The sequence below is a fragment of the Solanum dulcamara genome, chromosome 3, assembly GCF_947179165.1.
Source record: "Solanum dulcamara chromosome 3, daSolDulc1.2, whole genome shotgun sequence".
Lineage (NCBI taxonomy): Eukaryota > Viridiplantae > Streptophyta > Magnoliopsida > Solanales > Solanaceae > Solanum > Solanum dulcamara.
In genome coordinates, this window is record NC_077239.1 from 17,455,927 (window position 1) to 17,481,477 (window position 25,551).

The window sequence follows — 25,551 nt, forward strand, 5'->3', positions numbered from 1 at the left end:
ACATGAACTTCATTCATACAACGTTAAACAATTTTGTCAAAAGTAGACTCAATTTGATTGCCTAATCACACCATTAAGCCCTCAATTCGGCCGTTTTACTTTACTTTCTCTCGCTATTTTTGTGACTGTTTTCCGTTCACTTTATAGGTTTGGTTTGCTATTTCATAGTATAATGAAAATTGTATTCGATTTTATACAAGTTTAACTCTATGAAAGATGAACGTATTTACACAACATTGGGGATTGCTTCTTTTAAAAATACTATAAGAAGTTTTACATTTACTAATTTAAAATTCTGGATCCATGTTTGCATTTGACACTGCTCTCTCGTTTGAATATCATGATCATTCTTATGATTCATTGATTGTCCGTCTTAAAAATAAATAAGTGAAATTGAGTCTAAAAAAGCTATATTTTCTTTTATGACAATGAAAATAGAGATTTAACATCAATGTTAATGAAACCAAACAAGTCAGGAACAACGTGGAAGGAGTCATTTTCCTTTCTGTATAAACAATCTAATCTGGAAGCAGAAGATTACTAATTTACGTAATTGAGGGAAGCAAGCAAAGCTTATTTCTTCAAACAAGTGTCCAACCCTCGAATTCTTTAAGGTCTCATTTGTTCTTACTGTGATTAAAACATCTGAATCTGAATGCACATCTGAATATTGCGCTTTTGAAAGTTTATTTACTACAGGTCACTGATTAATTTATATACTTCGAAGACCTCTTTTTATGCATCTATTGAACCAAGGGTCTCTCGAAAACAGCCGTCCTACCTTGGTAGGAGTAAAATCTGCGTACACTTTACCCTCCCTAGACCCCACGTTGTGGAATTTCACTGGGTTGTTGTTGTTGTTGAAGTTATTCTAGTAATGTAGCTCGGAGATACTTCATGAGGATCCTCGACTTGAACAAGAACATGAAGACCATTTTAACCTGTAGTAATTGAAATGGGGAACAAGGTATTAGGACAACAATCTTACTTCATAATCCATGACAATTTTAACCTGTTGTAATTGAAAAGGAATATCTTCCATAAGCTTTACTTCAAGTATTATATATCTATATATATATATATATGCTAACACATGATCATAAGCCATAGTTTTTAATCACAAATGTTGTTGTAGAAGCAAACGAATTGAACGTAATTCTTTATATGGAACAAGCAGTACATACAGATGAAAATTTGAAGTAAAAAAAACAGAATTTTTGACCTGTTGTGTAAGAACTACAAAGATAAGAAAACTAAAGCTAGGGAAACTAGACTGGATTATTGATGATCACCACCATTGATGAACAAGAACTCCACTTTCTCTTAGAGAAGTGAAGAGATCCAAACACTGGCCATAGGTATTCTGATACTTTGAAGACCTCTCCCCAGGGCAGCATTTCTGCCACCTATTGTAATGGCATTCAAGAAATACTTCATCAATCAAGCAAATTGCTCCTGTTTCAATCAATCTTGGTATCAAATCGAATTCAGTACCCTCAACATCCATCTTCATCACCACATAATCCTTCTCCGATACCGCGCTCATCAACCATTCAGCAAAGTCAAAACCTTGGATAACATCCACCTCACTTGCAGATTCACTAGAAGATTCAACAGGTTGAATTCTTCCCATACCTCTCCCTTTCGCCACATCTTTATGACCCGGATCTTGATTAATCTCAAACGACAACGTCTCGTTCCTCACCCAAGCTGCATATGGCAACAAAGTAACTCCTTTTTTCCCCTTATACTGCCCATGGAAAGTCTTGTCAGCCTCAACAGCATATATCTCAAAGGTCTTGTTTTGCTTAGGATACTGTTTCTTGAACCAACTCACAATGCTTGAACCATAACTCCTTGAACCAACATCAACATACACATACCTCTGCTTAAAACTAATATCCGCCATGGACGACAAGTACTTTATGCTCTGTGCATTCTTCTTAAGTGTAATCCATGGTTTCTTAGGTTCCTCTTTAATCAAAGGTTCAGCATTTTTAATCAGTTTCATTTTATAATCCGGAACATGACGACAATTGTTGTTGAAATCACTCACTTTTTGGTCGACAAATATATCCTTTTTCATAACAATCTCACGAATAGTTGAATCAAAACCATCAATATTCCTAGACTTTATCAATGTACAACAATTAAACAAATGAAGGAATGAATTGAAACTGTACGCATCATTAGAACCTGTATGGACAACCAAAAACCCTTCGGGTTTCAGAGTCCGACAAATCTCCGCCGCGAAATCTCCCGGTTTCAGTGACTTATCGATCATTCCGGCACCGGAAAATATGAAATCAAATGTATCATCTTCAAAGGGTTGTTTAACAGCTTTACCTGTAATCACCAAAGGCTTTGAACCTTTCTTGTAAATCCCAACTGAATCTGTAACCCCAATTTCCCTCAACGCAAAAACATCAGCACCCATCGGCGTTTCAACGCAAAGGGCTTTCGAATTTGGGTTCAAAAACCCCTCTGCAACAAGATCCTGAAACACCGAAGAAAAAAATTGGGCCGACTTTTGGAAATCTTTATCCGCCCATAGATCGGGAAGTTTGGGCTTAGCCGGAGCAGATTTTCCGGCATCCTCGGTGGTCATGACCGCTGATACAGACTCAGCCAGCTGTCCGACGCCGGAAATAACATTCAGATTTTCCGGCAAAGAGAAGAAACAAAAATCACCCAGGTCACAAGTTTCCCCTTTGAGAGTGACCACATAAGCAAACCGACAACAGACAATCACAACACAAAAAAGGCATAAACGTACCAAAACATTCCTAAAAAATCCCGGCTTCCCCGTACTATGATCCATCAAAATCACTCCTTTTTTACTTAACAAAAATCAATTACCTACAAAGTATTTTTGTGAGTGTAAAGAAAACCAAAATTGGAGAGGAGAGGGGTTTTCTGAGAAGGGATTACCGGGAACAGAAACGAGCAGAGGTATGATTACCACCAATGAGAGAACGATGAGACATAGGTTTTGAAAAGGGCATAAGGAGATGAGCAAAAGCAGTATAAGAGCCCAACATTTTTGCAGGCTAAATTCACTCTTTCATATATTTCTTCATGCAATCCCAAACACAAAATCAATTTTTTGTTGTTGTTTCAAAGGGATTATTGAGATTCAAAGAAACCCAATTCTTGAAAAATTGATTATTTGGGATATGCAGAGAGAGAGAGAGAGAGAGAGAGAGAGAGCAAAATGCAAGAAAAACTGTAATTTTGTAATAGAAAGAGAGAGAGAATGGAGAAAGTGAGTTTATGCAGGCAGGCCGCAGGGGTTGGAGATAAGAAAGGCGTGTGAACTGTGAAGAGGAAGAGTATTTAGGTCGGGTCGGGTTGCCGAGTGGTTTTTGGGTAAACTTACTTCGAAAAGGGTTCGGGTTTGACTTTTCGAAAAAATCAATTTAACTAATAAATCGAATCTCAAAAATATATTACTCCATTTGTTTATTAATATTGAATTAACGGATGATAAATGTTTTTCTAAATTTGTTTATTGGTTCTGTTTTTAATTTTATGATTTTAGTTGATAACTAAAGAGATAGCTTAATAAAATTATAGAAATTACTATTTTACTCTATTATATAATAATAATTTTAATATTTTATTAATATTATTTTTCTATCATAGATAACACAAATTAGCCTCTTTTTTTGAAAATCGTGTATATATATTATATATTTGAACATTTTCTTATTAATTAAATAAAAGTATGAACCATTAAAAACTAAATTAATTAATTAATAATTAATAATATATATATATATCTTGTTAACTTTAATTATCAATTAAGCATGTTCACAATTCAAATGCACTTATAAATTGACCACACGGTTTATAAGTAAGCTTGGGGTTGAAAATTACAGTTTTGTCCATATTCAGATGCTTATGCCAGCTCATATTCAAGTCATATACGTCTTCATTTTATTTATTTTGCTTTCCTTTTGGTTAAGCATTAATTATTGGACGCGGAAAGGAAACGGATTCCTTTTAATGATTGGCTGCCTTTTTTTTTTCCCTCTCTTTGCTTTACTACTTTTTAAAAAAAAATTATTATATATGGACTATACTGTACATAATGTTAACTATAATAAATGGAATGCTCAAGTTAAAAAATAAATGGAATGCTCAAGAATATGCATTTATTAGAGATAGTTACTTGGATTGGCTTTAAGTAATCTTGTTATATGGAATAAAAAATAGTTGCACCCATTCAATGCATATTATTAAATCCATTCTAGAAGAGAAAGATTGTTAGTAGTTAGTAGTAATACATTGATTAACTTACTAGAGTTCAATATAAATAACTCTCTTGTAAAATTAAGACATCCCATAATAAAAAGTAGAAAGATGTCAAAATCACCAATATATCAAAAAGAATTATAATATCAGTTGGTAGGGTTGTTCATGGATTGATTTGGATCGATTATTGATAAAAATTAAAATTAAATAATTTAATTGATTTTTAAATTAACTTTGTTAAAATCAAATTATATATATATATATATATATATATCGATTTGATTGTTATCGATTTTAGTTTGATTATTTGGTTATTAATCATACACAAAAATTTTAAAAAATAATTAATTCAAAATAAAAAATAGTTACAACGGCTAGTATTATAAACTTTCGATTACTGAATTTAATGTAAATAAACACTCATCTACAACATAAAACCAACAAAATAAATGCTCACTCTTGGGCTTTTTTCCTTTCATAAAAAAAATTATAAATAAACTTTGATGAAAATATATGTAAGATATTTAAAATTATTCCTAAAAATAATATTTACCTATAATCATTATAAAAAATATGAATATAATTTGTGGACCGATTTCTTCTATTTTTTGACAAAATGAAATCAAATTGAATATTATCAATTCTTAAAAATGTAAATCAAACTAAACCAAATCCAAATAATCCTCCAAACTTTATAATAAAATAGTACTCCTTCCATTTCTATTGATAGTAGAAAACAATTAGAGTAGGAGAGTCACAACAAACAGTAAGATAAACCAATTAAATAAATAACAAGTAGTAATAAAAATTATAAGAATAAGATACTACACTAATACTGCTAATTAAAGAAGATAAGAGGAGGAGAGTGACTCGTTATAGAAATATATATGTTTCAAATATTTATCATATTATGTCTTTTTTATAGTCGATTTAACTTTTCTATTCAAATGAAATAAAAATAATTAATTTTTTTTGTCCAAACAAAATAACAATAGTTCATAATTATTACAATAACTACTACTGTAGTCTGTATAAAAACAATTTTACACATTTATTTTAATTCTAATCTTTTTTTAGAAAAACTGTGTAACATAATGCACTATTACCTCACTGTATAAATTTCTAAACTGTCATTATGTAATGATTGATTATTCTCTGGTTTGCACTAACGTGTCATATTATGTTGGCAATAAATAATAAGTGACAAATTGTAGAGAACATGAAACAGAATTTACCACAGATTGATATGGGCCCACTCAGTTCCCATAGTTTACGGCAAACCCGGATTTAACGCCATTCTTTTTTCTATTATGTAGAATTATTTTGCATGAATTTTAAAAACTAATTATGTATGTTTATCTTAAACAAGAGGAACAACAAATTTAACCTTTGTCTCTTTATTTGCTCCATATATAAAACCACTAGTGATTTGAGAGCTATTCTATAATTATTCAATTTTAATCTATTTATTCGTCAAAGGATGTTATTATAAAATTAGAAAGAGTAAAAATATCAATACAGTTACAAATCCATATTTAATGGAGTAGTTAAAAACTTACCAAATACCGAATGGAGAAAAGGATGGATGACGGGGACATCTTGCAAGGGATCAACGATATCTTCTAGTAGACTCCGTAATGATAGCACAAAATACAAGATTATAATTTGGTTGCTTGTGAGATTCAGAGATATTATAAAATGGCCAAAAATCAATTTTCGTTTAACAATTAAATTTTTCTAAATATAATTAACCTATTTTATCCTTGTTATTTTTAATCTTTTATTTTTTAATATAATATATATAAATTTTTATTTTTTAAATCTACATATTTATAAATTTTTATTTAAGTTCATTAACACTATAAGTAGAATAATAATCGTTTTATAATTTTATTGCAAATTTTAATGTTAAAAAGATATTTTTTGTTATTTTATAATACATGCATTAAATACGTACGTATGTATGTATTATTGTGCATGAATATTTAAATTCCACTCATCTCTTAGAAATAAAACACATTAATGTAGTCTTTAGCTTAGCCTCAGTTAACACATATGAAACCTTACCTTCACTGATATTATGAGGTCTAATCTTTACCACGACATTAGTAGTTTAGCACTCCGCGCGGGCTTTTTTATAGAGAGATAGAGTGTGGAGGGGGGGGGGGGGCACATAAGATTTATTCCGCCCAAAAAGTTGAGTTTTTCGGTTCACATCTATAGTCTGTAACTCTGGATTCGCATAAGTAGGCACTTGAACTTATATAAAATTTGAACAAGTAGACGCATACTACACATTGCATAACATGTGTCCTACATGGCATAATACAAATCAGTCCGAGTGTATCTTACGCAAATTGTCATGTTGAACGCATGTGCTACTTGTTCAACTTTCTACAAATTTATGTGTCTTCTTGTGCACACCAAAGTTTGAGGACATAGATGCTTTCTGAACCCAAGTTAAAGAGCATGCTTATATATTATGTATATCTCTTATTCTCTATTCTATAGGTACATAAATGAATTTTCATTGTCACTAATGAAATATTTTTTAAATTATAATTTAAATTTATTTACAATATAAATCGATAGTTTTTTAAAAAAAATATTATGAGATATATTTATTTTTATTAATTATTTTTGTATTACCTGCATCAAAATATGTTTTTAAGGTTATCACATTATAAATTATGTTAAAATTAATAAAATTGTTTTATTGTATTTTTTTCATCTATTTCATTATAGAACAACATTATTAGCTTATATACTCAATCAATATTTCTCACTTTTATTTTTTTGGATGAAATTTTATATTTTGGTTAGAAGTTTTATTTTTATAAATTAAACAAAAAAAATATTATAATTTTAAAGAAGTACAGAAAAAAGAAGATAAAAATTGTTAATCTAAAGGTAGAATAAACATTACAAAGCCAAATAGAAAGAAAAAAAAGAAGAAGAAGAGTTATTTTTTAAAATTAAAAGGAAAATTTGATTTTACAGCAAAATTGGGGCACGTAAATGATTTCAAGCCATATGAAAAGGATTATTTTTTGCACAAAACTTTACTTTCCCACCATAAAGAAAGGTATGACCTTCAATGTCAATTGGCTTGACAAACACGCTTGTGTATGCCACATAACATACCCTTCCGATTTATTTTACTTACTAATTTATATTGACATGATACAATTATTATTTTTGTTAGGAATGTATTTTATTGCATTGACTTTTTTAAAGATTTCTATTAATTTTAGTATAGGTGCCAAATAAAATATATTTGGAAGAACCTTAAATTGTGTGCCTTAGTTGTATCAACGATTTTAACATTATTACTAGAAAAATCCAACCTCATTTCAACCAATTTTAACTTTAACTACTACAAAGAAAAAGAAGAAGCACTTTTAAACTGATTTATTGCTGGTAAAAATAAATTCAACTCTGTAGTTAGCTACTCACATAGATTGTTTAAATGACAATATGTTTGGACATGGTTTATTTATTTAAAAATGAAACTTAGCAGTGAACTATAATGTCCTTTCAGTCGAAAAAAAAATAATACAATATCCCCACTTCTACAAATACATTTCAGAAAAAATAAAAAGACAATAATGAATAGTGTAACAATTTTCAACAAGTCCTGTCAATACTTATCCTATTTGTCAGTCTTATTTTGGTAGGATTCTATTTGGCATCCTTTACATTTGAGGCCAGTCATCTTACTTATGAATTATTACCTCAAGTAATTTTTTGAGCATTTTATTGACAAAATATCCTCTTCATTTCTATTTATTTATCTTATTTTTTTTTTCAATTTAAAAAAGATTGTGTCTCCCTTTTTAGGCAACTTCTAAATTTTAATTTTTCATATAATATATTTAAAATATTGTCACGATTTCGATCCGACGTCCCACATTAACCCTACAATGAAAAAATCATTAATACAGTCCAACTATCAACATTCACAAGATATAAGAAGTGTAAAAATTTCAAAAGCAGCTTAATTCAAGAAAATATAAGGATGAGTCAACATAAACTCAACAAAGTTTGACCAACAACCCAAAACATATGGAAAATTACCTAGGAACTGATAGTCATCGTACCAAAACATTCTATCAACAAATCTTAATGAGGATGCAACCTCAAGAAATATAACAAAATATTGTCTAAAAGCCGAAGTCCTAAAAAAAAGACTCAAGATGGGAAGAGCTCATGGTAACACGTAAGAAATGACTCACCCTTGAACTCTCGGCAGCTAGTGATCTTCTAGGCGAGGTCTCTCCGCAACAGGTTGAATATGTCATATACTCAACAAAACAAAGCAAGTGCAGTATCAATACACAAAGTCAACAGTGTACTGGTAGGATCACGCGGTTAGCTAGTAAGAGAGTCATAGACGAGTAGACCCAATATAGTAAGCACACATATACAAAATAAACTTAACCATTTTTATCTCAATTAGTAATCAATAGGGTCACATTTTATCAATCTCAATATCATGGAATTTCACATAAAGGTCCTCTCATGGGACCTGCAAACACTTATTTGTGCGTCAAAATGTGACACCTGATCCAATGTTTGTGTCGGAACGTGACACCCGATCCAAACATACAATTCAGCCACAATTACAATCAAGAGTAAAACATCATATCACCAAGAACAAATTTATCATAAGTCAGGCCAGTAAGCGATCATTTCACATAATTCATAGCATGCTTCCCTATTCATATACACATATGCATACTGTAATATCCCCTAAAAAAAAGTTGTATACGATGTTTCAATTTTTGCCTAAACATGATACAGCCTCTGTATTTTGGTCATAACTTTTCATAGAAATATCCAAATTGAGTGATTCAAATTTTTGAGTAACCACAAGATCATTACCTACAACTTTTATTAAGACTATATTTTAAGATTCGGAGGTTACGTAGGTCAAATAAATTAATCTTTGTAAGGTAGGATGCTGTTACGGAAATGAGTGTTTATAGAAGAAAAATCATATCTCACTGTAGGTTTATCCAAATTGGTTGATTCTTGAACGATATGAAACTAGACTTCCATATCTACAATTCTTATGAAGACACCAAATCCTAATAAGGAATTTATCTTAGTCAAACGCAGCTCCCAAAAAGAGTATTCTATCAAAGATAACTCATTTCACCTACCATAGAAAGATCTAGATACATTTGACATCACTCATGACATAAATTGTCCTCCATTTAACATCATCCATGACATCAATATATTCCACTAAATTTTCAGATTTTTATTTATAATTATTTTATTTATTGTTAGGTCATCTTTCCCACCTATAAATACCCACCTTATTTCCTCATTTTATTCATCAAGCTTTCTCAAACAAATCTTCTCTCTATACACATTCTCAAATATAGTTTTAGTTCTTAGTAGTGAAGAAATACTATTCCGGTGATTCATATATTCCGGGTAGTACACAAAACGTTCCGGCAAGGAGAGAAGCTAGGACTCAAGAGTGTTCATTAAGTCTTCCGGTACCAACTAAAGCTTCGGTTTCCAGGTATGTAAGGCTTCAATGAGAGTATTCCTTCCACTCTCATGTCTAAATTATTTTGATTATATGATAAATTATATTTATTTTCTTTAAGCTTTACTCTAAGTTATATGATGTTTATCCATGAATTCTTCCACCCATGTAGTCCAAAAACTCTTTCAATTAAATATCTTGATTTCAAGTAATATTTTCTTATGGTAAATTCTTATTTTTACTTAATAGTATGAATCATGGTTAAACAAATGATTATTGCTCTATTTTGATGCAACATAATTTCATAGGTATGAATTGATGGTTTACAAGTAATTCCTCTATTTATCTATTTAAAGGTTCTTAAAATTCATGGTGGGTTGTTTAAAGCATGATTTTTAATTAATGGATTTCAAAATATTTATGTATATTTATTTCCATACATATTTGCAAGTTGAAGTGATTTGAACCCACCTAGTTTTACTATATTTTTAATAAAGTTTGACTTGAAAGCTTTGACTCCAAATAAATGTTTATGAAAGCAATATCTATGATCAAAAAGGGAGTCTTATAAAATGAAAGAATGATGAAATGATATGAATGATGGATTCTTTATGCAATAAGGACAATTCTTGCATATTTGAATTATCAAATGTTTTAATGAGCTATTCTATCGAATATGATGTTTGAATTCTCAAGTTATATGCTATGAATATTTTGAAGTATTAAACTATTCCGTGGGATTGACTTAGCACCGAATGAGGCATTGAGGTGGGATTCGATAAGGGAATCCTAGTAGCAACCCCTTGTCTCATTAACTATGTGCCAACATAGGAGCCCTTGTAGGCTTAGGCTAATGGATCCATAAATAGCCCTTAAAGTTAAAGTTAAAGAAATGAATGAAGTTGACGGAGTTCTACCTGGCAAGTAGTCTCCCCGGCCAACGTAGGGGGTTATGTTGGATTCCATGTAATAGCTCGCATGGTCTTAAATGTCGGTTATGGTTAGCTTCCCACAAAATGAATGTTTTAAAGGATATCCATATGATTTATTATGCATGTATTACATTATGTTCCATATTACATAAATGTTATAATATTTTCTCAATGTTCATGCATCCTTACATACTTAGTACATTCAAAGTACTAACACATACTCTTTTGCCTACATGATATCACCATGTAGGGATCGGTGCTCCTCCTCGTTCTCCTCCACGTGGCTAGTTGATATTCCATTGAAGACTACTTTTGGTGAGTTCCCATGTTCCGGGAACAATACTCCTTTGTCTTTCTAGCTTATGATATGTTAAGATATTTTATTATGGCATTTCTTCTATTATGATTGAGGGTGAGCTAGGAACTTGTCTTAGCCCCATTAAATCTAATAGTTAGAGGTATTGTTGGACATATGTAAGTTGAAGATTTATTATTATGATTTCCGCTTCTCTATTTATCATCATTACCTATGAAAGGCTAAAAGAATGCTAAGAGGCTTGTTTGAGGTACTTTCGGGTTTCTCATTCGCCATGTCACGTCTAGGCCCTAGGCTTGGGTCGTGACACATACAATGGAGTAATTTAGCAAGTACATGACTCACATACGGGAAACAAATCATCACTTACCTCGAAATCAAGCTTTGACAACTCTAATGTGCAAGAGTTTTTCTTTTTTGGGTTCATTCCGCTTGTTCCTAGTCAAAAATAGTAAATACATACAAAGGATCAACAAAATGACCTAATAAATATGAATTATAACACAATTTCCATCCTAGGCCAAACCCATGATCCTAACCTCCATTCTAGGGCTACTCCCCACCGCTAGTTTCAAGCCAAAACCCTCCCTCAAAGATCACCCACCATAGTTTATGGGTTCTAGCAATCAATTAACAAGTTTAGGGAGTAAATTACTTACCTTTGGTATAAATTGGGGTGGAAACCAGTAGAAAATAGTCCTAGGTTGCTCTGGTCTTTTAAGAATAAAGCAGGAATGGAATAAATCGTTCTGGGGTCTTTTCTCGACTTAAGTCTCATTTTGTCCTGCCACAACGGGACCATACCGCTCTAGTAGACTATCCCGCTCTAGTAGGATTATTCCAACTCTAATGGGTTGCACGAAAAATAGAGAGCTCGAAACTTGAGCTCCAAACTCTCATTTCACAACACACTCTCAACCCATGGTGTCTTAAATCATTTCTTTCACGCCAAATCCAATTTCAGGAATTTTACTCACCCAAATGCGATTTCGTAAAGCTGTAAAGGCTCTGTATCGTCTTAGCTACTAGCTAACGTAATTAGAACGCAGATTCGATCCCCCACTTATCACAAGGTTATCCTAGACCTCACTTAACTTAGAATTCATTCAAGTATGACCTAGGCTCAAATTTTTCAAAGTTGCTATCGAAGTTTTCTGGCTCAAATTCCTTCTTCATTGGCCTATTAATAACGACGACGACATGTCTTTACATATATACCACAAGATCATATGACATTTTGATACATCTCATGTATCTATAGTTTAAGATCATAATTTTTTTTACCTTTTTAAATTTTATGTCCAATTAATTTTTTAAGTAATAATGTATTTGTAAAGTATTATTTTGCACTCAAATACCATATGGTTTTTTTAATTAGTCATTATGTCATGTCATTCACGAGTATGTTATATACATCATGCAATTTTAGTTGATTGTCAAAAAAATATTAAAATGAAAGAACAAAATCCTATATAAAGTGTTTAAAATAAATAAATTCTAATTAAAATATTTTAGTAAAAGATGATAGCCAACTTTAGATGACCATTGATAAATTTCGCCAATTTACTACTCCCCTCGTTTCTTTTTACTTGTCAAGTTTTGGCTTGACACACCTATTAAGAAAATAATGATTGGTATAGTGAGTTTATCATTTTATCCTTATTAATTGATAAAGTTTTAAACATATTTACTCACTATATTTTTTAAAGACATTAACTGAATGTTAATAAATTAAGAATATTATAAGAAGAAGAAAATTATCTTTTTTTAATTTGTCAAAATTAATAAATAAATAAAAAATTAAATTAAAAAATATTTAATAAATAAATAAGAAGGGAAGAAGTAATAATTATTGTCACGAAGGTAAGAAACAAATGAGTTTATGAGTCATGTGAGTTGCAAGAAAAGTTTCTGAAAATGAGACTCGTGAATTTTGATGTGTCTGGTCATGTAGGGTACTCCAAACTCCAAAGTCTAAACAAACTGCTAAAGGTAGTCCCTTCACGACCGTTACAATTCTTTGGGACCGGTTAGTCCTAGATATTTTCGAGGTGAATTATATAAGTATTAAATTATGTGTATATAATATTATATTTAAAAATTGGTTAAAAGGTAAATTATTCACTGCTTCAATTTCAATACTCCTCTGTAATTTGTTTAATTTTGAGCAGATTATTATTTATGAATTTAAGTCTATTTTGGTTCATCTAAATTTACTCAACTGATTTATTGAATTATGACTTATTATTTATTTTTGATCAAATTCAACTCTAACTCATTCATTTATTAAATAGAAAAGGATTTAAAATATCTTTGAACTATTGAAAATGATACAAAAATGTCATCATTCATTTATTGGACCTAAAATGCTCTTAACATCAACCTTTAAGTCCAAAAATGATCTTTTCTTTAACGGAAAAGGGCATGAGGGACATTTTTGTACCATTTCCAATAGTTCGAAGGCATTTTAGGCTCTTTTCCGTAATTAAAATTCTGTTAAATAAATTTTGATTTATAATTAATTTTAAATAATTAAATTATAACCAATAGATGGCCGCCACGTGTTTAAAAAAAATATTCAAATTATTTAATTAAAAATATGTTAAAGAAATTTAATTTATAATTAATTTTAAATAATTAAATTGTAACCAATAGATGACCGCCACATGTTTAAAAAAATTATTCAAATTATTTAATTAAAAATATGTTAAGAAATTTTGATTTAATTCGGTTATAATTTTAATTATAAATCAAAATTTCTTTGACATAATTTTAATTAAATAATTTGAATAATACTTTTAAACATGTGGTAGCCATTTGGTTACAATTGAATTATTTAAAATTAATTATAAATCAAAATTTATTTAACAGAATTTTAATTAAATAATTTGAATAATTATTTTAAACACGTGGCGGCCACCTATTGGTTACAATTTAATTATTTAAAATTAGTTATAAATCAAAATTTATTTAACAGAATTCTAATTACGAAAAAAGACCTAAAATGCCCTCGAACTATTGAAAATGGTACAAAAATGTCCCTCATGCCTTTTTCTATTAAAGAAAATCATTTTTAGACCTAAATGTAGATGTCAATGGCATTTTAGGCCTAATAAATGGATGAGAGGCTTTTTTGTACCATTTTCAATAGTTTGAAGGCATTTTAGGCCTATTTCCGTTTAATAAACCGTTTGTTTGAGCTATATTGTTAAATTTGGAATTTGCATCTTGTTAAACAGCCTGTTTCACAACGTCTCGAAATGTTTGATATAATTTTATTTTTGTAATACTTGTACGGCTTTTAGTTGAATTTTATAAAAAATTTCAAAAACTAAGTTAATGTGGAATTTTCTCTATCAAACTATTTTTTTTGACTATTATTTTAATATCTTTTGATTATCACTAGCATAATATACCAATCAAATTGTTAACATTATTTTAAACTACCTGGTTAACAAATATCACCATATACATGTATTTATGGACAATTTATCACCATATTCAAGTTACTGCTATGTAGTTTTAGTGTTTTATATCGAAAATCCAAATTTTCAAGAAAAAATATTTAGGTAAAAGAAAACTTTCCTATAATAATCTTATTTGTCCAGACTTTTTGTTGGGTTTAAAATAATAAGTTGTTATACATCTATACCAATATTTGATATTTAGATTTTATTGGATTATTATAGATTAAAAATCACCCCAAGATTAAAAAGGTAGACTGTATGAAAAAAACAAGAATAATAGAAAAAAAATCTCCAATTTCACCTTTTGATTTCTCCTATTCCAAGTTTGCAGAGTTTTTGATGTTCCAAACTTCTCGTCGGAACTTAACAAATTTACTAAAATTATATCTCCAATAAAATATAAATAATAGGCTACTTTATAATAATTGTAAAATAATAAATATTTGAATAATATTATTATAAAGAAATAATTTTACAAATAACATATCGTTATAATAACAAGTATGCTTTAATAGGTACTATTATTATAAAGAGATAATATAAAATATCGATTCTAAAAAATCTTGCATATTATAGTAAAATGCTATTGAAGAGGATGGTAAACAGAAAAGACTAATTTCTTGGGGATATACATATTGTCAAACTTAATTTCTTGGGGGCAACTAAACAAGGGGGACACCCATATATTATGAGGTCCACTTTTGTTTGAAGAATATTAATTATCATTGAAAAAGCAATAGATTTTAATTTGCTACAACAAGAATCATCATTTTTGGAATAATGTCTCCAATTACTTTTTCTTTTACCCCATTTTAATTGCTTCCTAAAAGTGCTAATCTCAACTGTTCTCGCCGTTATTCTCGCAATCTTTGTTTTTTCTTTTTCTAATTAACATAAAAATCTTAGCGTTTTAACCTATAACCCACATTTGAACTTACTAATATCTTGTCTTTTGTATTTTCATTATCACATTATTTGTTGTTAATATATATTTTATTTCTTTAAAATACTTTATCGTACTTTTTATAGTATTTTGCTATGATTTAGTCACTTTCGTTATTTCTTTTTTGATATGCTTTTGATTCGTCTTTTCTTGAGCAAATAGTCTATTGAAAAAAATCTCTCTACTTTTCAAGGTAGGAATTAGATTTGCGTATACTCTCTACTCTCTCCAAACGTCACTTGTGAAATTATACTGAATATCTTATTGTTGTTATATATACTGATAGTCTGATAGCGTAAATATTATTTTTAGCATTATCAATAGTTACTTTTTTTAAAATTTTTTTTACCATAGAAAGAGTTACTACTGTATAGAGAAGGCTAGAAGCAGACACCTCTTAGATTCCATTTGGATTGACTTATAAGCTGTTTTCAGCTTTTTTAAGTGTTTGACTGGCTAACTTAAAGTCATTTTGTGCTTAAAATAAGTCCCAATAAATAATTAGGTTTGTTTGGATGAACTTATTTTAAGCACTTTATAAGTTGAAAACAGCTTGTAAGACAAAAAAATAAGTTGGGCTACACCAACTTATTTTTATAGGCAGTTTTCAACTTATAAGATGCTTAAAATAAATCTATCCAAACATGATCTTAGTCGACATGCCTGCTTTTAGTCAAGGGCATTTATGTACTATATATATATATATATTAATCTTTTGAATATTTGAAGATTATGTAAAAGAAAAACATATAAATTACAATAATTAACAATTTAAACTATTTGCCTTTTTAAAAGATATAAAAGAAATTCGACTGACTCTTGAAATTCTATTGATGCCACATAATTGGGACAAAAAAAGTAACATATATTATTTAAAAATCATGTAAAAAGCACTGTAAATTACAATAATTAACAACTTGAAATATTTAAAAAACATATAAAATTAGGTTGATTCTTGAAATTTTATCCGTGCCACGTAAATTGAGACATAAGGAGTAATATATATTATTTAAATGTTATGTAGAAATTACTATAAGTTACATTTATTAAAAACATTAGAATATTTAAGCATCATTTTTTTTGAATAATTCTCTAAATTCCAAATGTGTCACAAAATTGAGACTGAAAGAGTAACATGTATTGAATCCGTGCTAACCATATCTAGTCTACTTAATAAACTTGATCATATGAAAATTCTTTAAAACGCTAGCTCACAAAATATATATACACGTGTAAATTATTTTTTATAAAAACTTCTCTCACAAAAAGAAAAACAGACAAGATAGAGAAACATATTGTACATTAGTTAGGCCATGGCCCATGATGAAGAGAGGTTCGGCTCTGGATGCTTTAATTTAGAGAAATATAATATTTAGTCATGTTTTTTTGTTTCAGCTTTTAATGGAAAATGTTTTGTTTTGAGAAATATAACGCCATTTTTTGGCTTCTACAATGAGTGTGAAAATAACATTTGAAGTGTCTAAAGTTATTTCAGAAGTGATGTTCAAAACCAAATTGGATTAATGTTACATCATTGAACTAAAAAAGAAGTAATATTTGACTTATTGGAACTACTAACATTGGAAAACATCCCATGTGAATTCCATTTGCTGTCTCTTTTATACTATAGGCTATTCATGAAATGAAAGTACAGCTAAACAAATATACACTTAATTTGCCATTTTTAATTGGATGGAAGTAGATCAAGAAGAGTATTTTATGGGTCCAACTCATGGGGTCCTGCCAGCACAATTTTGATAGCTACTCGTTGGCCCCAATTTTGCTTTATTCTTTTCTTTCCCATACAAATCATGGCAGTTTAATAATATTTGATTGAAGTTTGAAAAAAAAAGAAGCATTTGGAGTTGCAATTAACAAAGAGTATTTGGAAGTTGTAGTTATTTAAGCATGAGTTTTCACTTCATAGAAGAAGTCAGTAAAAGTAAATTACTTTTGACTTTTGAGTGCAAAATATTCTTGGGAAAATTAGGGAGAGTGGTCATTCGGTTATTTACTTTATGAAAAATTGGCCTAATGTAAAATTAGTCAAATTCGCTTCTTCTTCTTCCTTCCACTTTAGCTATTAATGGCTTCTTCCTCTTTCTCCTTCTCCTCCTCCCTCCTTCTTCCTCCTTTTCTCTTTGTTGCATTCGGTTTTCCTTCCTTCTTCCTCCGTGATCAATCAATCATTAATGTTTCAAAGCTGGCTTGATTTAAAAATTTGACTTATCTCAAACATGAATCGTTTTGAGCAAATTATATATCAAAAGACTCAAAATATCGAGAGAATTTCATATCTAAAATTTGAAACTGTTTAGAGCTGATTTTAAGTTGATCGATATTGAATAGTCAATATATACTTCATGTATAGTCAGTGTATACTTCATGTATAGTTAAACTACGGATGGTTAAACTATATTCAACTTTTTAAGTATATCATAACGTATAATCAGTGTATAACTCATGTATATGTAAGTTATATTGTATAGTCAATGTATATTTTTTATGGCTTTTGACAAGCTATATTATATAATCAGTGTATACTTTCTATGACTTTTGATTATTTTTTATGTAAATAAAAACATAGCTATATTTTTTGTGAACTAATTACTTTATTCTATATATTTAAAACTATTTTTCTTTTACTTGAAATATTTTTCAGACTAATACTTCAATTTTTCACTAGTCACGCAATCAAGTGTTGATGACTAAGCCAATAATTTAGAATGCTGAACTCAAGTATTTGAATTGAATTAATTAATATTTGATATCCAAGCAGTCCATCAAATTTCTAATTACTGAAAATTGGATCTGTTAAAATGTTGTATTCTTTTAACTTTGAAATGTTCTTTATCGACCGAAGAAAACCAACAGATACTAAGAGTGGGTTGAAAGAATTAAGTGGGCTGAAAATCCCTTGCAATATGATGTAAAAATCATTGGGCCTTTTTGCTCAACATCCAAATAGTTTTGAAAAATTATTTTGGTATACAAATAATTCGTGGGTATAACATTTATATAATTTACTATACAATTCGCAGTTTTTGTATATCATTTATATATTTCTCTATACAATTCGACGTTTGTATAATTTGCTATACAATTCACAGTGTTTGTATATTTCAGTATACGATTCGTGTACAGTATTTGTATAGTGACAAACATAAATTTTTCATTATAAATAATTAAAAAAACTATACTCATATAAAATTATTATGCTCAAAAGGTTTGTCATATGTGAATTTTTTTTCTATTTTTTATTAGGGCAATTTACATAAATAATATATTGTATAACTTTATTTATGAATTATGACATATCTTTTACTCTTACACAAATTATCGTTACTTTTCTTACCACAAATAGATCTTTCTCTTTATTTTTCTCTCTCCTTCTCTTTTCTTCCGTCATTTTTTTCTCTCTCTCTCCATTCTTCTTTCATCATTTTCTCTCTCTTTCCTTTTCTCTTTTCTTGAGTCATTTTTCTCTTTCTCTTTCTTTTTAAAATTTTATTTATTTTAATGTTTAAGGATGTTTGGTGAAGATTAATGTTTTATATTTTTTTTTGAAAATATGAGGATTTTTTTGACATTAATAATAAAATTAAAAAATATAAACTATACTTGTAATACATTATATATTATAGGTATTTTTCAATGCACACTGTGAATAGATAACTAATATATTTTTTATATAATAATATATTTTAACTTCGTTAATAAGAGAAAAAAAAAATAAATTCAATATATTATACATATTATAGACATGTTTCAACACATATGGTGAAATATATAACAAAAATATTTTTATATAATGCATTTCTAACACAATAAAATAAATAAATATAAACGATAAGTATAATATATTTTGAATTCAATATATTATACATATTATCGGCATGTTTCAATGCACGTGAAAATTATATAACTAAAATATTTTTAATACAAATGCATGCATTATGAGTATTATGTGTGAATTTCAAACATTCTAATACTATTCAAATTATTTTACGTTGTTAGGAATGTATTATATTTGTTGAAATAACAACAATTGAATTCATAACAATGTATAATATTGAATTCTAATTGTAATACATTTTGAATTCAATATATTATACATATTATATGCATTTTCAATGCACGTGTTGAAATATATAACTAAAATATTTTAAAAATAATAATATATTCCATTAATAAGAAAAAAAAATTATAATAGATTTTGAATTCAATATATTATAGGCATGTTTCAATGCACGCGATGAATATATAACTAAAATATTTTTAATACAATAATATATTTTAGCACAAATAATAGGAGAAATAATAAACAATAATTATAATATATTTTGAAATCAATATATGATACATATTATATGCATCTTTCAATGAATGTGGTCAATATATAATTAAAATATTTTTAATATAAATATATTATACGTATTATATGTCAATTTCAAATATTTTGGTACTATTTAAATTAATTTTAAATTAGAATAATTAATTAAGTATTATTTAAAAAAGAGAGAAAGAGAAAGGCGAAGACAAAGAGAAAGAGAAAGAGGAAAAATAGATAGAAAAAAAGGAGAGAGAAAACATGCAGAAAGAGAGAGAAAGAGAGAGAGAGAAAGAAAGAGAAGAAGCACGTAGAAAGAGGGAAAGAGAGAGCGGGGGGGGGAGGGTAATAAGGTGATTTTAGTTATTAATTAAGATAAATATGCTATAGACCGTAATTAAAAAAAATACCCAAAAATGGTAATTATTAATCTAAAAATAATTCATTTATGTAAAAATCCTTTTTTATTATTTCCTAACATTTCAAAAAATTATAAAAATCTCTTTTTTTTCTTAATTTCTATCACTTTTCTGGATACACCACTCTAAACAATCACCCTCACGATTTCTTTTCCTTTTTCTTGCCTAAAATCACTCCATGCTATCACCAATTACCTCCATTACAATCTTTTCTCTTTCCATTTTATCAATTGCAAGTTATTGAAGAGATAGTGCCACGACCCAAAAATCGAAGTCATGATGACATACATCCCCAAATCCAACCTGATATATAAGCCGAACAATAAATCATATACAAGACTCCCAAAGGGGAAGTCAAGCCACAAATGAAAAGAAAAAAAGTTGTCACGATCCGAATCTGGTCCATGATAATGCCTACTATAATCCTCAAGTAGGCAAGCCAAACCCAAGTTAAGCGGAAGTAAAACCTCAATCTACTTAAATAATTAATAACATAAGAAAGTGGAGGCAAAAAGAATATAACAAAAGAAAGGTCGGGCCAGGGTATAAATATGTAAATATGATACAAAATATACAAAAGGCCCGATAGTGACAAAAAATGACGACTAACACTAAACCAAACTCCGAATCTAGTGTCACCTATACAGGAGCTACTAAGTACAAAATTTGACAATATATATAAATATATAATGCAAAACTGACTGTCCAAAATACAAAATAAAAGTCAGAGTAAAAGAGAGAATGCAGCAAGTCTCTAAACGCCGGGAGCTCATCAGAATCCGGATTTAGCACCGCTATGGATGATTAGGCGTGCGCTGGGGGTGGCTCGAACTGGGAGTTGCATCAAAAAGATGCAGAAGTGCAGTGTGAGTACCAAAAAATGGGGTACTCAGTAAGCATCATAAGCCGACCGAACTCAGAAAGAATAAATACATAATAAGCAGCATGATGATACTAACAATAATAATATAAAAAGCATACACTATAATTATGAGGAAATAGGGTGCAGGAAGATCATACAGTAGTCAAATAAATCCAATCAAGCAGGAAAATCACATTAATAATCTCAACTCGCAAAAATGTCGAAGGAGTGCATGAATATAAAGTAGTGGATATGGATCAATATCCCAAAGGAGCATCAAGCTCATCAACATCGAAATAACAACCTAGAATATGTATCAACGAGCTGTCCAAAATTCACACCTCGAGCTTATCAATAAAGTAAAGTGTAGTCAAAAGTCAATAAAAGGGCCGCCCGAAATCATACCTCAAGTTCATCAAGCATGAAATGCCATAAATAAAATATCACCGACAATTCCTTAAATTCCTCATACTTATCCATCAATCCACGATATTAATCTCACCATTTATTCATTCTTTAAAAAGGTTTTTAAACATCGATGAGGTAAATCAAGGCAATTAGTATACCAAAATCATATATCACCCAAGCCGAGTGAGAATCCTGTCAAACGGTCAAATCACCAACCTGAGACTCCGGTGTATCGAAGGCACGACCTCGGACCCAATATTTCAATATCAAAGGCAAACAAGACACAAGCATAAGCCAAAATTTACAATAAGTGGGCAATCGAAATCAAACAAGTCAAACCACGATATCTTGAGTTCAAACCACTTACAAGCAAGTTCTAAGGATTCTAAGTGATGCAAACAAGTCAAGATATCACCTAGACTAAGGCTCCAACGACTAAAATCCAAACCAGTCACTATCGATGATCATCGACTCCAAAATGCTAAATAGGATATCAACACCTAAATCACTAACCTAACCACACGTTACTACTCAAAATATACCAATTCTAACCAAGTCAAGTCTAACAATAGCAAACCATAACCTACCTCAAGCCGGAACCGCACCAGAACCGCTAAACTTAAGCCTTTCCTTTCTGGGCTGCCTCCAAACGATGCCACTCTATCAAATTATTGATGAAAATATCAAAACAAAATCAACGATATCCATATTGCTATAATTAAAAACAAAACTAAAATTGGGTCAAAATTTGATATTGAGACTCGCACACGAAATCAAAAAAGTAACTCTGTCACAAAATTCCAAATATATCAAGGAACTTATGCCCCCAAAAGGGATCATTCCGAGCACCGGAAGAGCTCAAAACAACCACACCAATTTCAAGCCCTAAATTAGTCAAAAAAGCAAAGAAACGACGAATTTAGGTGAAACTTGCAAGGTTTTTAGGACGAAAAAAGGTCTCGAAACGTCCCCGCAAGAATTCCCAACACACCGGAGCAAAACTGATCGAAAATGGACAAGAGAAGCTCCCAAAATCCCAAAATTTCTAAGTCCCAAAATGGGACTTAGCTGCTGAAAACGGGCCTTTTAATTCACTGAATCCAGTGAATTTGTTCATCGCATTCGCAATCTGGGCCTCGTGATCGCGAGGTCTGATCTAGTTAGCCCATCACGATCGCGATGGTCAATGATGCAAATGCGATGCCAAAGGTCTTAGACCTTCATGATCGCGGACCCCTGGATCGCGAACGCGAAGATCAAAAGTTTCTGCATTAGCAGTTCAGCTGGTGCCAAACTTTGAATAATTGAGATTTTCTCCGATGAGGGTCCGAAATTCATTTGGAACCCCATGAACGCAAATGGACTATGCTACCAAACTAGAAATGACATTCCGAACTCAATGGAATCGATGAATTTTTCAACGAAGGTTGTTTAGTTGGAATGTTGACCAAAGTCAACACTTTCTAGAGAAAGTATATCAAAACACACAAACGACCTAAAACTCATTTCGATCACCTCGGGAACCAAACCAAAAGTCTTTCTAGACCAAACTTGACATTTTGGAGCTAACCACGCTGACGGAGCACGTTTACTCAAAATATTGATCGAGTCAAACTTGGCTAAAACTTAAAAGTTAAAACGATAAATCACACAAACTCAAAATGAAGACTCCAAAACCCAAATCAACCTAACTTCTAGACCAAAATGGACCTTTCGAAGTTGATGGAACTGTCGGAATTCTCATACGATGCCCAAATCTACGATACTGACTAAGGTTAACTCTTTCAAACTTTAAGCCTCAAAGATGGCCAAACCACCTCAAAACTCAACCAAACACCTTAGGAAGTGTGCCACCCATCCCAACACCACATAAGAGCTATAAAGAAAGCTATGGAAAGGGGTAAAATAGTAAAAACATGCAAAAGTATGAAAATGACCTTGAAGGGCATTGTAGAAGTATAACGAAGAATTTCTCCAAACCTGGTGTCATAAGTATAAAGAGCATCTAATACAACTAAGGAATCTGAGATACATCATAAGTCTTAGAAAAAAAATAATGACTGAAAGTAAAAGATGAAACTAATAGAGATCCGAAACACATGATCTCACCACCAATCTGATATGAACTATCCGCTAAAGGGGATTAATTACTGTGTATAGTACCCTAACTAGAATCTGCCTCAAAAGTAACACATAAGTAGGGGTGAGTACAATCCACATGTACTTAGTAGGTTTGACCGACTGAGTATAAGGAATCAATCAAACTTATGAAATAAACTAAGGAATGCTTCCACCTGCATGCAAACAATTCTCACTCCGATATCGGTGCCGCTAATTTATATAGAACGACATAAGTAAAGTAAACACATAAGGTCAACTCAATATCACATATTATCAAATAAGCCAAATAACTCAAAGACCACTGCAATGAGATGATGCAACGAAGTGGTGGTACAGTGGAATCAAGGTTGTTGCACAACCTATCATATACACTTGTCGAGCTAAGGCTTCCAGACAAGGACCTATGGGGGACATGCAGTCCATATACCAAATCACAATCTCAATATCTCATCTACTTGCCACCTAGATCGTGGTTAAGGATATAAAAAGGTGTCTCATTTTCTTTCTTAAAAAGAATTTTCACATTTTTCAACTTTCCAAGATCAATGATATAATGAATGAGGATGAATGCATCACAACACATATGGCATGGAGGCAATATTCAACTCAACATGTACTATAAGGTTCAAAAGTTCTCAAAACTCAACCTAAACATGATATACACCCTCAAATAGATAGTAATGAGAAGAAAATACATTAAAATAATTGTTCACCCCTTTTGAAAGTATTTCATTACTCAAGTGTGAAAAAAATCCCCAACTCAATCCCTCACCCGGATATTATAAGTCAAATAGTATTATAAACCTCTCTCACAGGCAAATCATGAATCACATGTTCTCAAAGCAAATAGAATAGCAAAGAAGGCCCCTACACGAGCTAAACAACACAAATAAGCCCTCACAAAGACAATACAATATAATCAATCCTCCACACGAGCATCATAATATAAACAATAATCCCAACGCATATTACGATCCCATTCCAAGGTCTATAACATACGAGCGACCAATTACCAATTCTAGTCTCAATTACCCAATTCCAATTTTGGCCAAACCTAACTCAAAGACCGAAACTTTACCCGAACACTCTAATGGGAGCTATACTCTCAAACACCGACTCCGAAATGATCATCAATTATCAAGAATAGAAAGAGTTCATCAAAAGGAGTTCAACAATACTCATGTTTCAAGGTTTTAGAATCGGGATCAAAATCGTCCAAAAATCACCCTAGAAACAAAAAAGGCAAAGTTGGAATTTTATTGAAAAATCATATTCTACATATCAAGAGGAGTTCGTGGTTCAAAATCCATTAAAATTGAGCAAGAATTAGGTTTGAAATAAAAGAAAACCAAATTTTAAAATATGGGAGAAAAACCCCAAAATCCACTTGAAATCTTGACTTTGAAATGATTTTGGAAGATAATAATTAAAGAAAATGATAAATGAACTTACCCAAATGAATTTTTTGAAACATCTTGTCAAGAATCGCCCACTTCAAGATCCAAAATATTGATAATGGTGGAAATTAAAACATGGAAAGAATTCCTGACTTGTCACTGTTCAGGTGAAAATTGTACATCACGATCGCAAGCCACTGACTCTAAGGATCGCGACCCACTAACTCTCACGATTGCGAAGTACTGGAGACTGCCTCATCCCGATCGCGAAGTACACCCACAAAAAGATCCTATCACGATCGTGTGATCCTCCATTCACGATTATAAGGCACAAAGACATAATACATGGCAATCGCGTGACCTATGATCATGATTGCGATGAAAATAATCAGCTGCACCAGAAATCAAAAATTGTAGAATTTCCAACTCCAATAATGCCTCCGATTAGACGATTAGAAATTGTTCGGGGTCTGATAAAAATAAAGTGGATATTCTACCCCACTTAGATTGATATTTCAGACTCAATGGAATGGTCGGATTTCCAAAAAAGATTTTATAAAGAAAATATCGTCCCGAACCTCATTTAAGCCTAAAAC

General features: G+C 30.5%; 1 protein-coding gene across 1 annotated transcript; it reads right to left on the reverse strand.

Moving 5' to 3' along the window:
• Positions 1-1,126: 1,126 nt before the first annotated feature.
• Positions 1,127-3,263, reverse strand: LOC129882450 (uncharacterized). The gene is made up of 2 exons (XM_055956749.1): positions 2,932-3,263; positions 1,127-2,859 (listed from the first exon to the last, which is right to left on the reverse strand). Exon 2 carries the CDS (start codon positions 2,819-2,821, stop codon positions 1,289-1,291), a length of 1,533 nt encoding a protein of 510 aa, XP_055812724.1. The 5' UTR covers positions 2,822-2,859; positions 2,932-3,263; the 3' UTR covers positions 1,127-1,288.
• Positions 3,264-25,551: the final 22,288 nt, after the last annotated feature.

What these genes read in the sequence shown, in the direction of transcription:
- LOC129882450 (XM_055956749.1), bottom strand. Translation starts at nt 2,821, where the DNA reads ATGGATCATAGTACGGGGAAGCCGGGATTTTTTAGGAATGTTTTGGTA.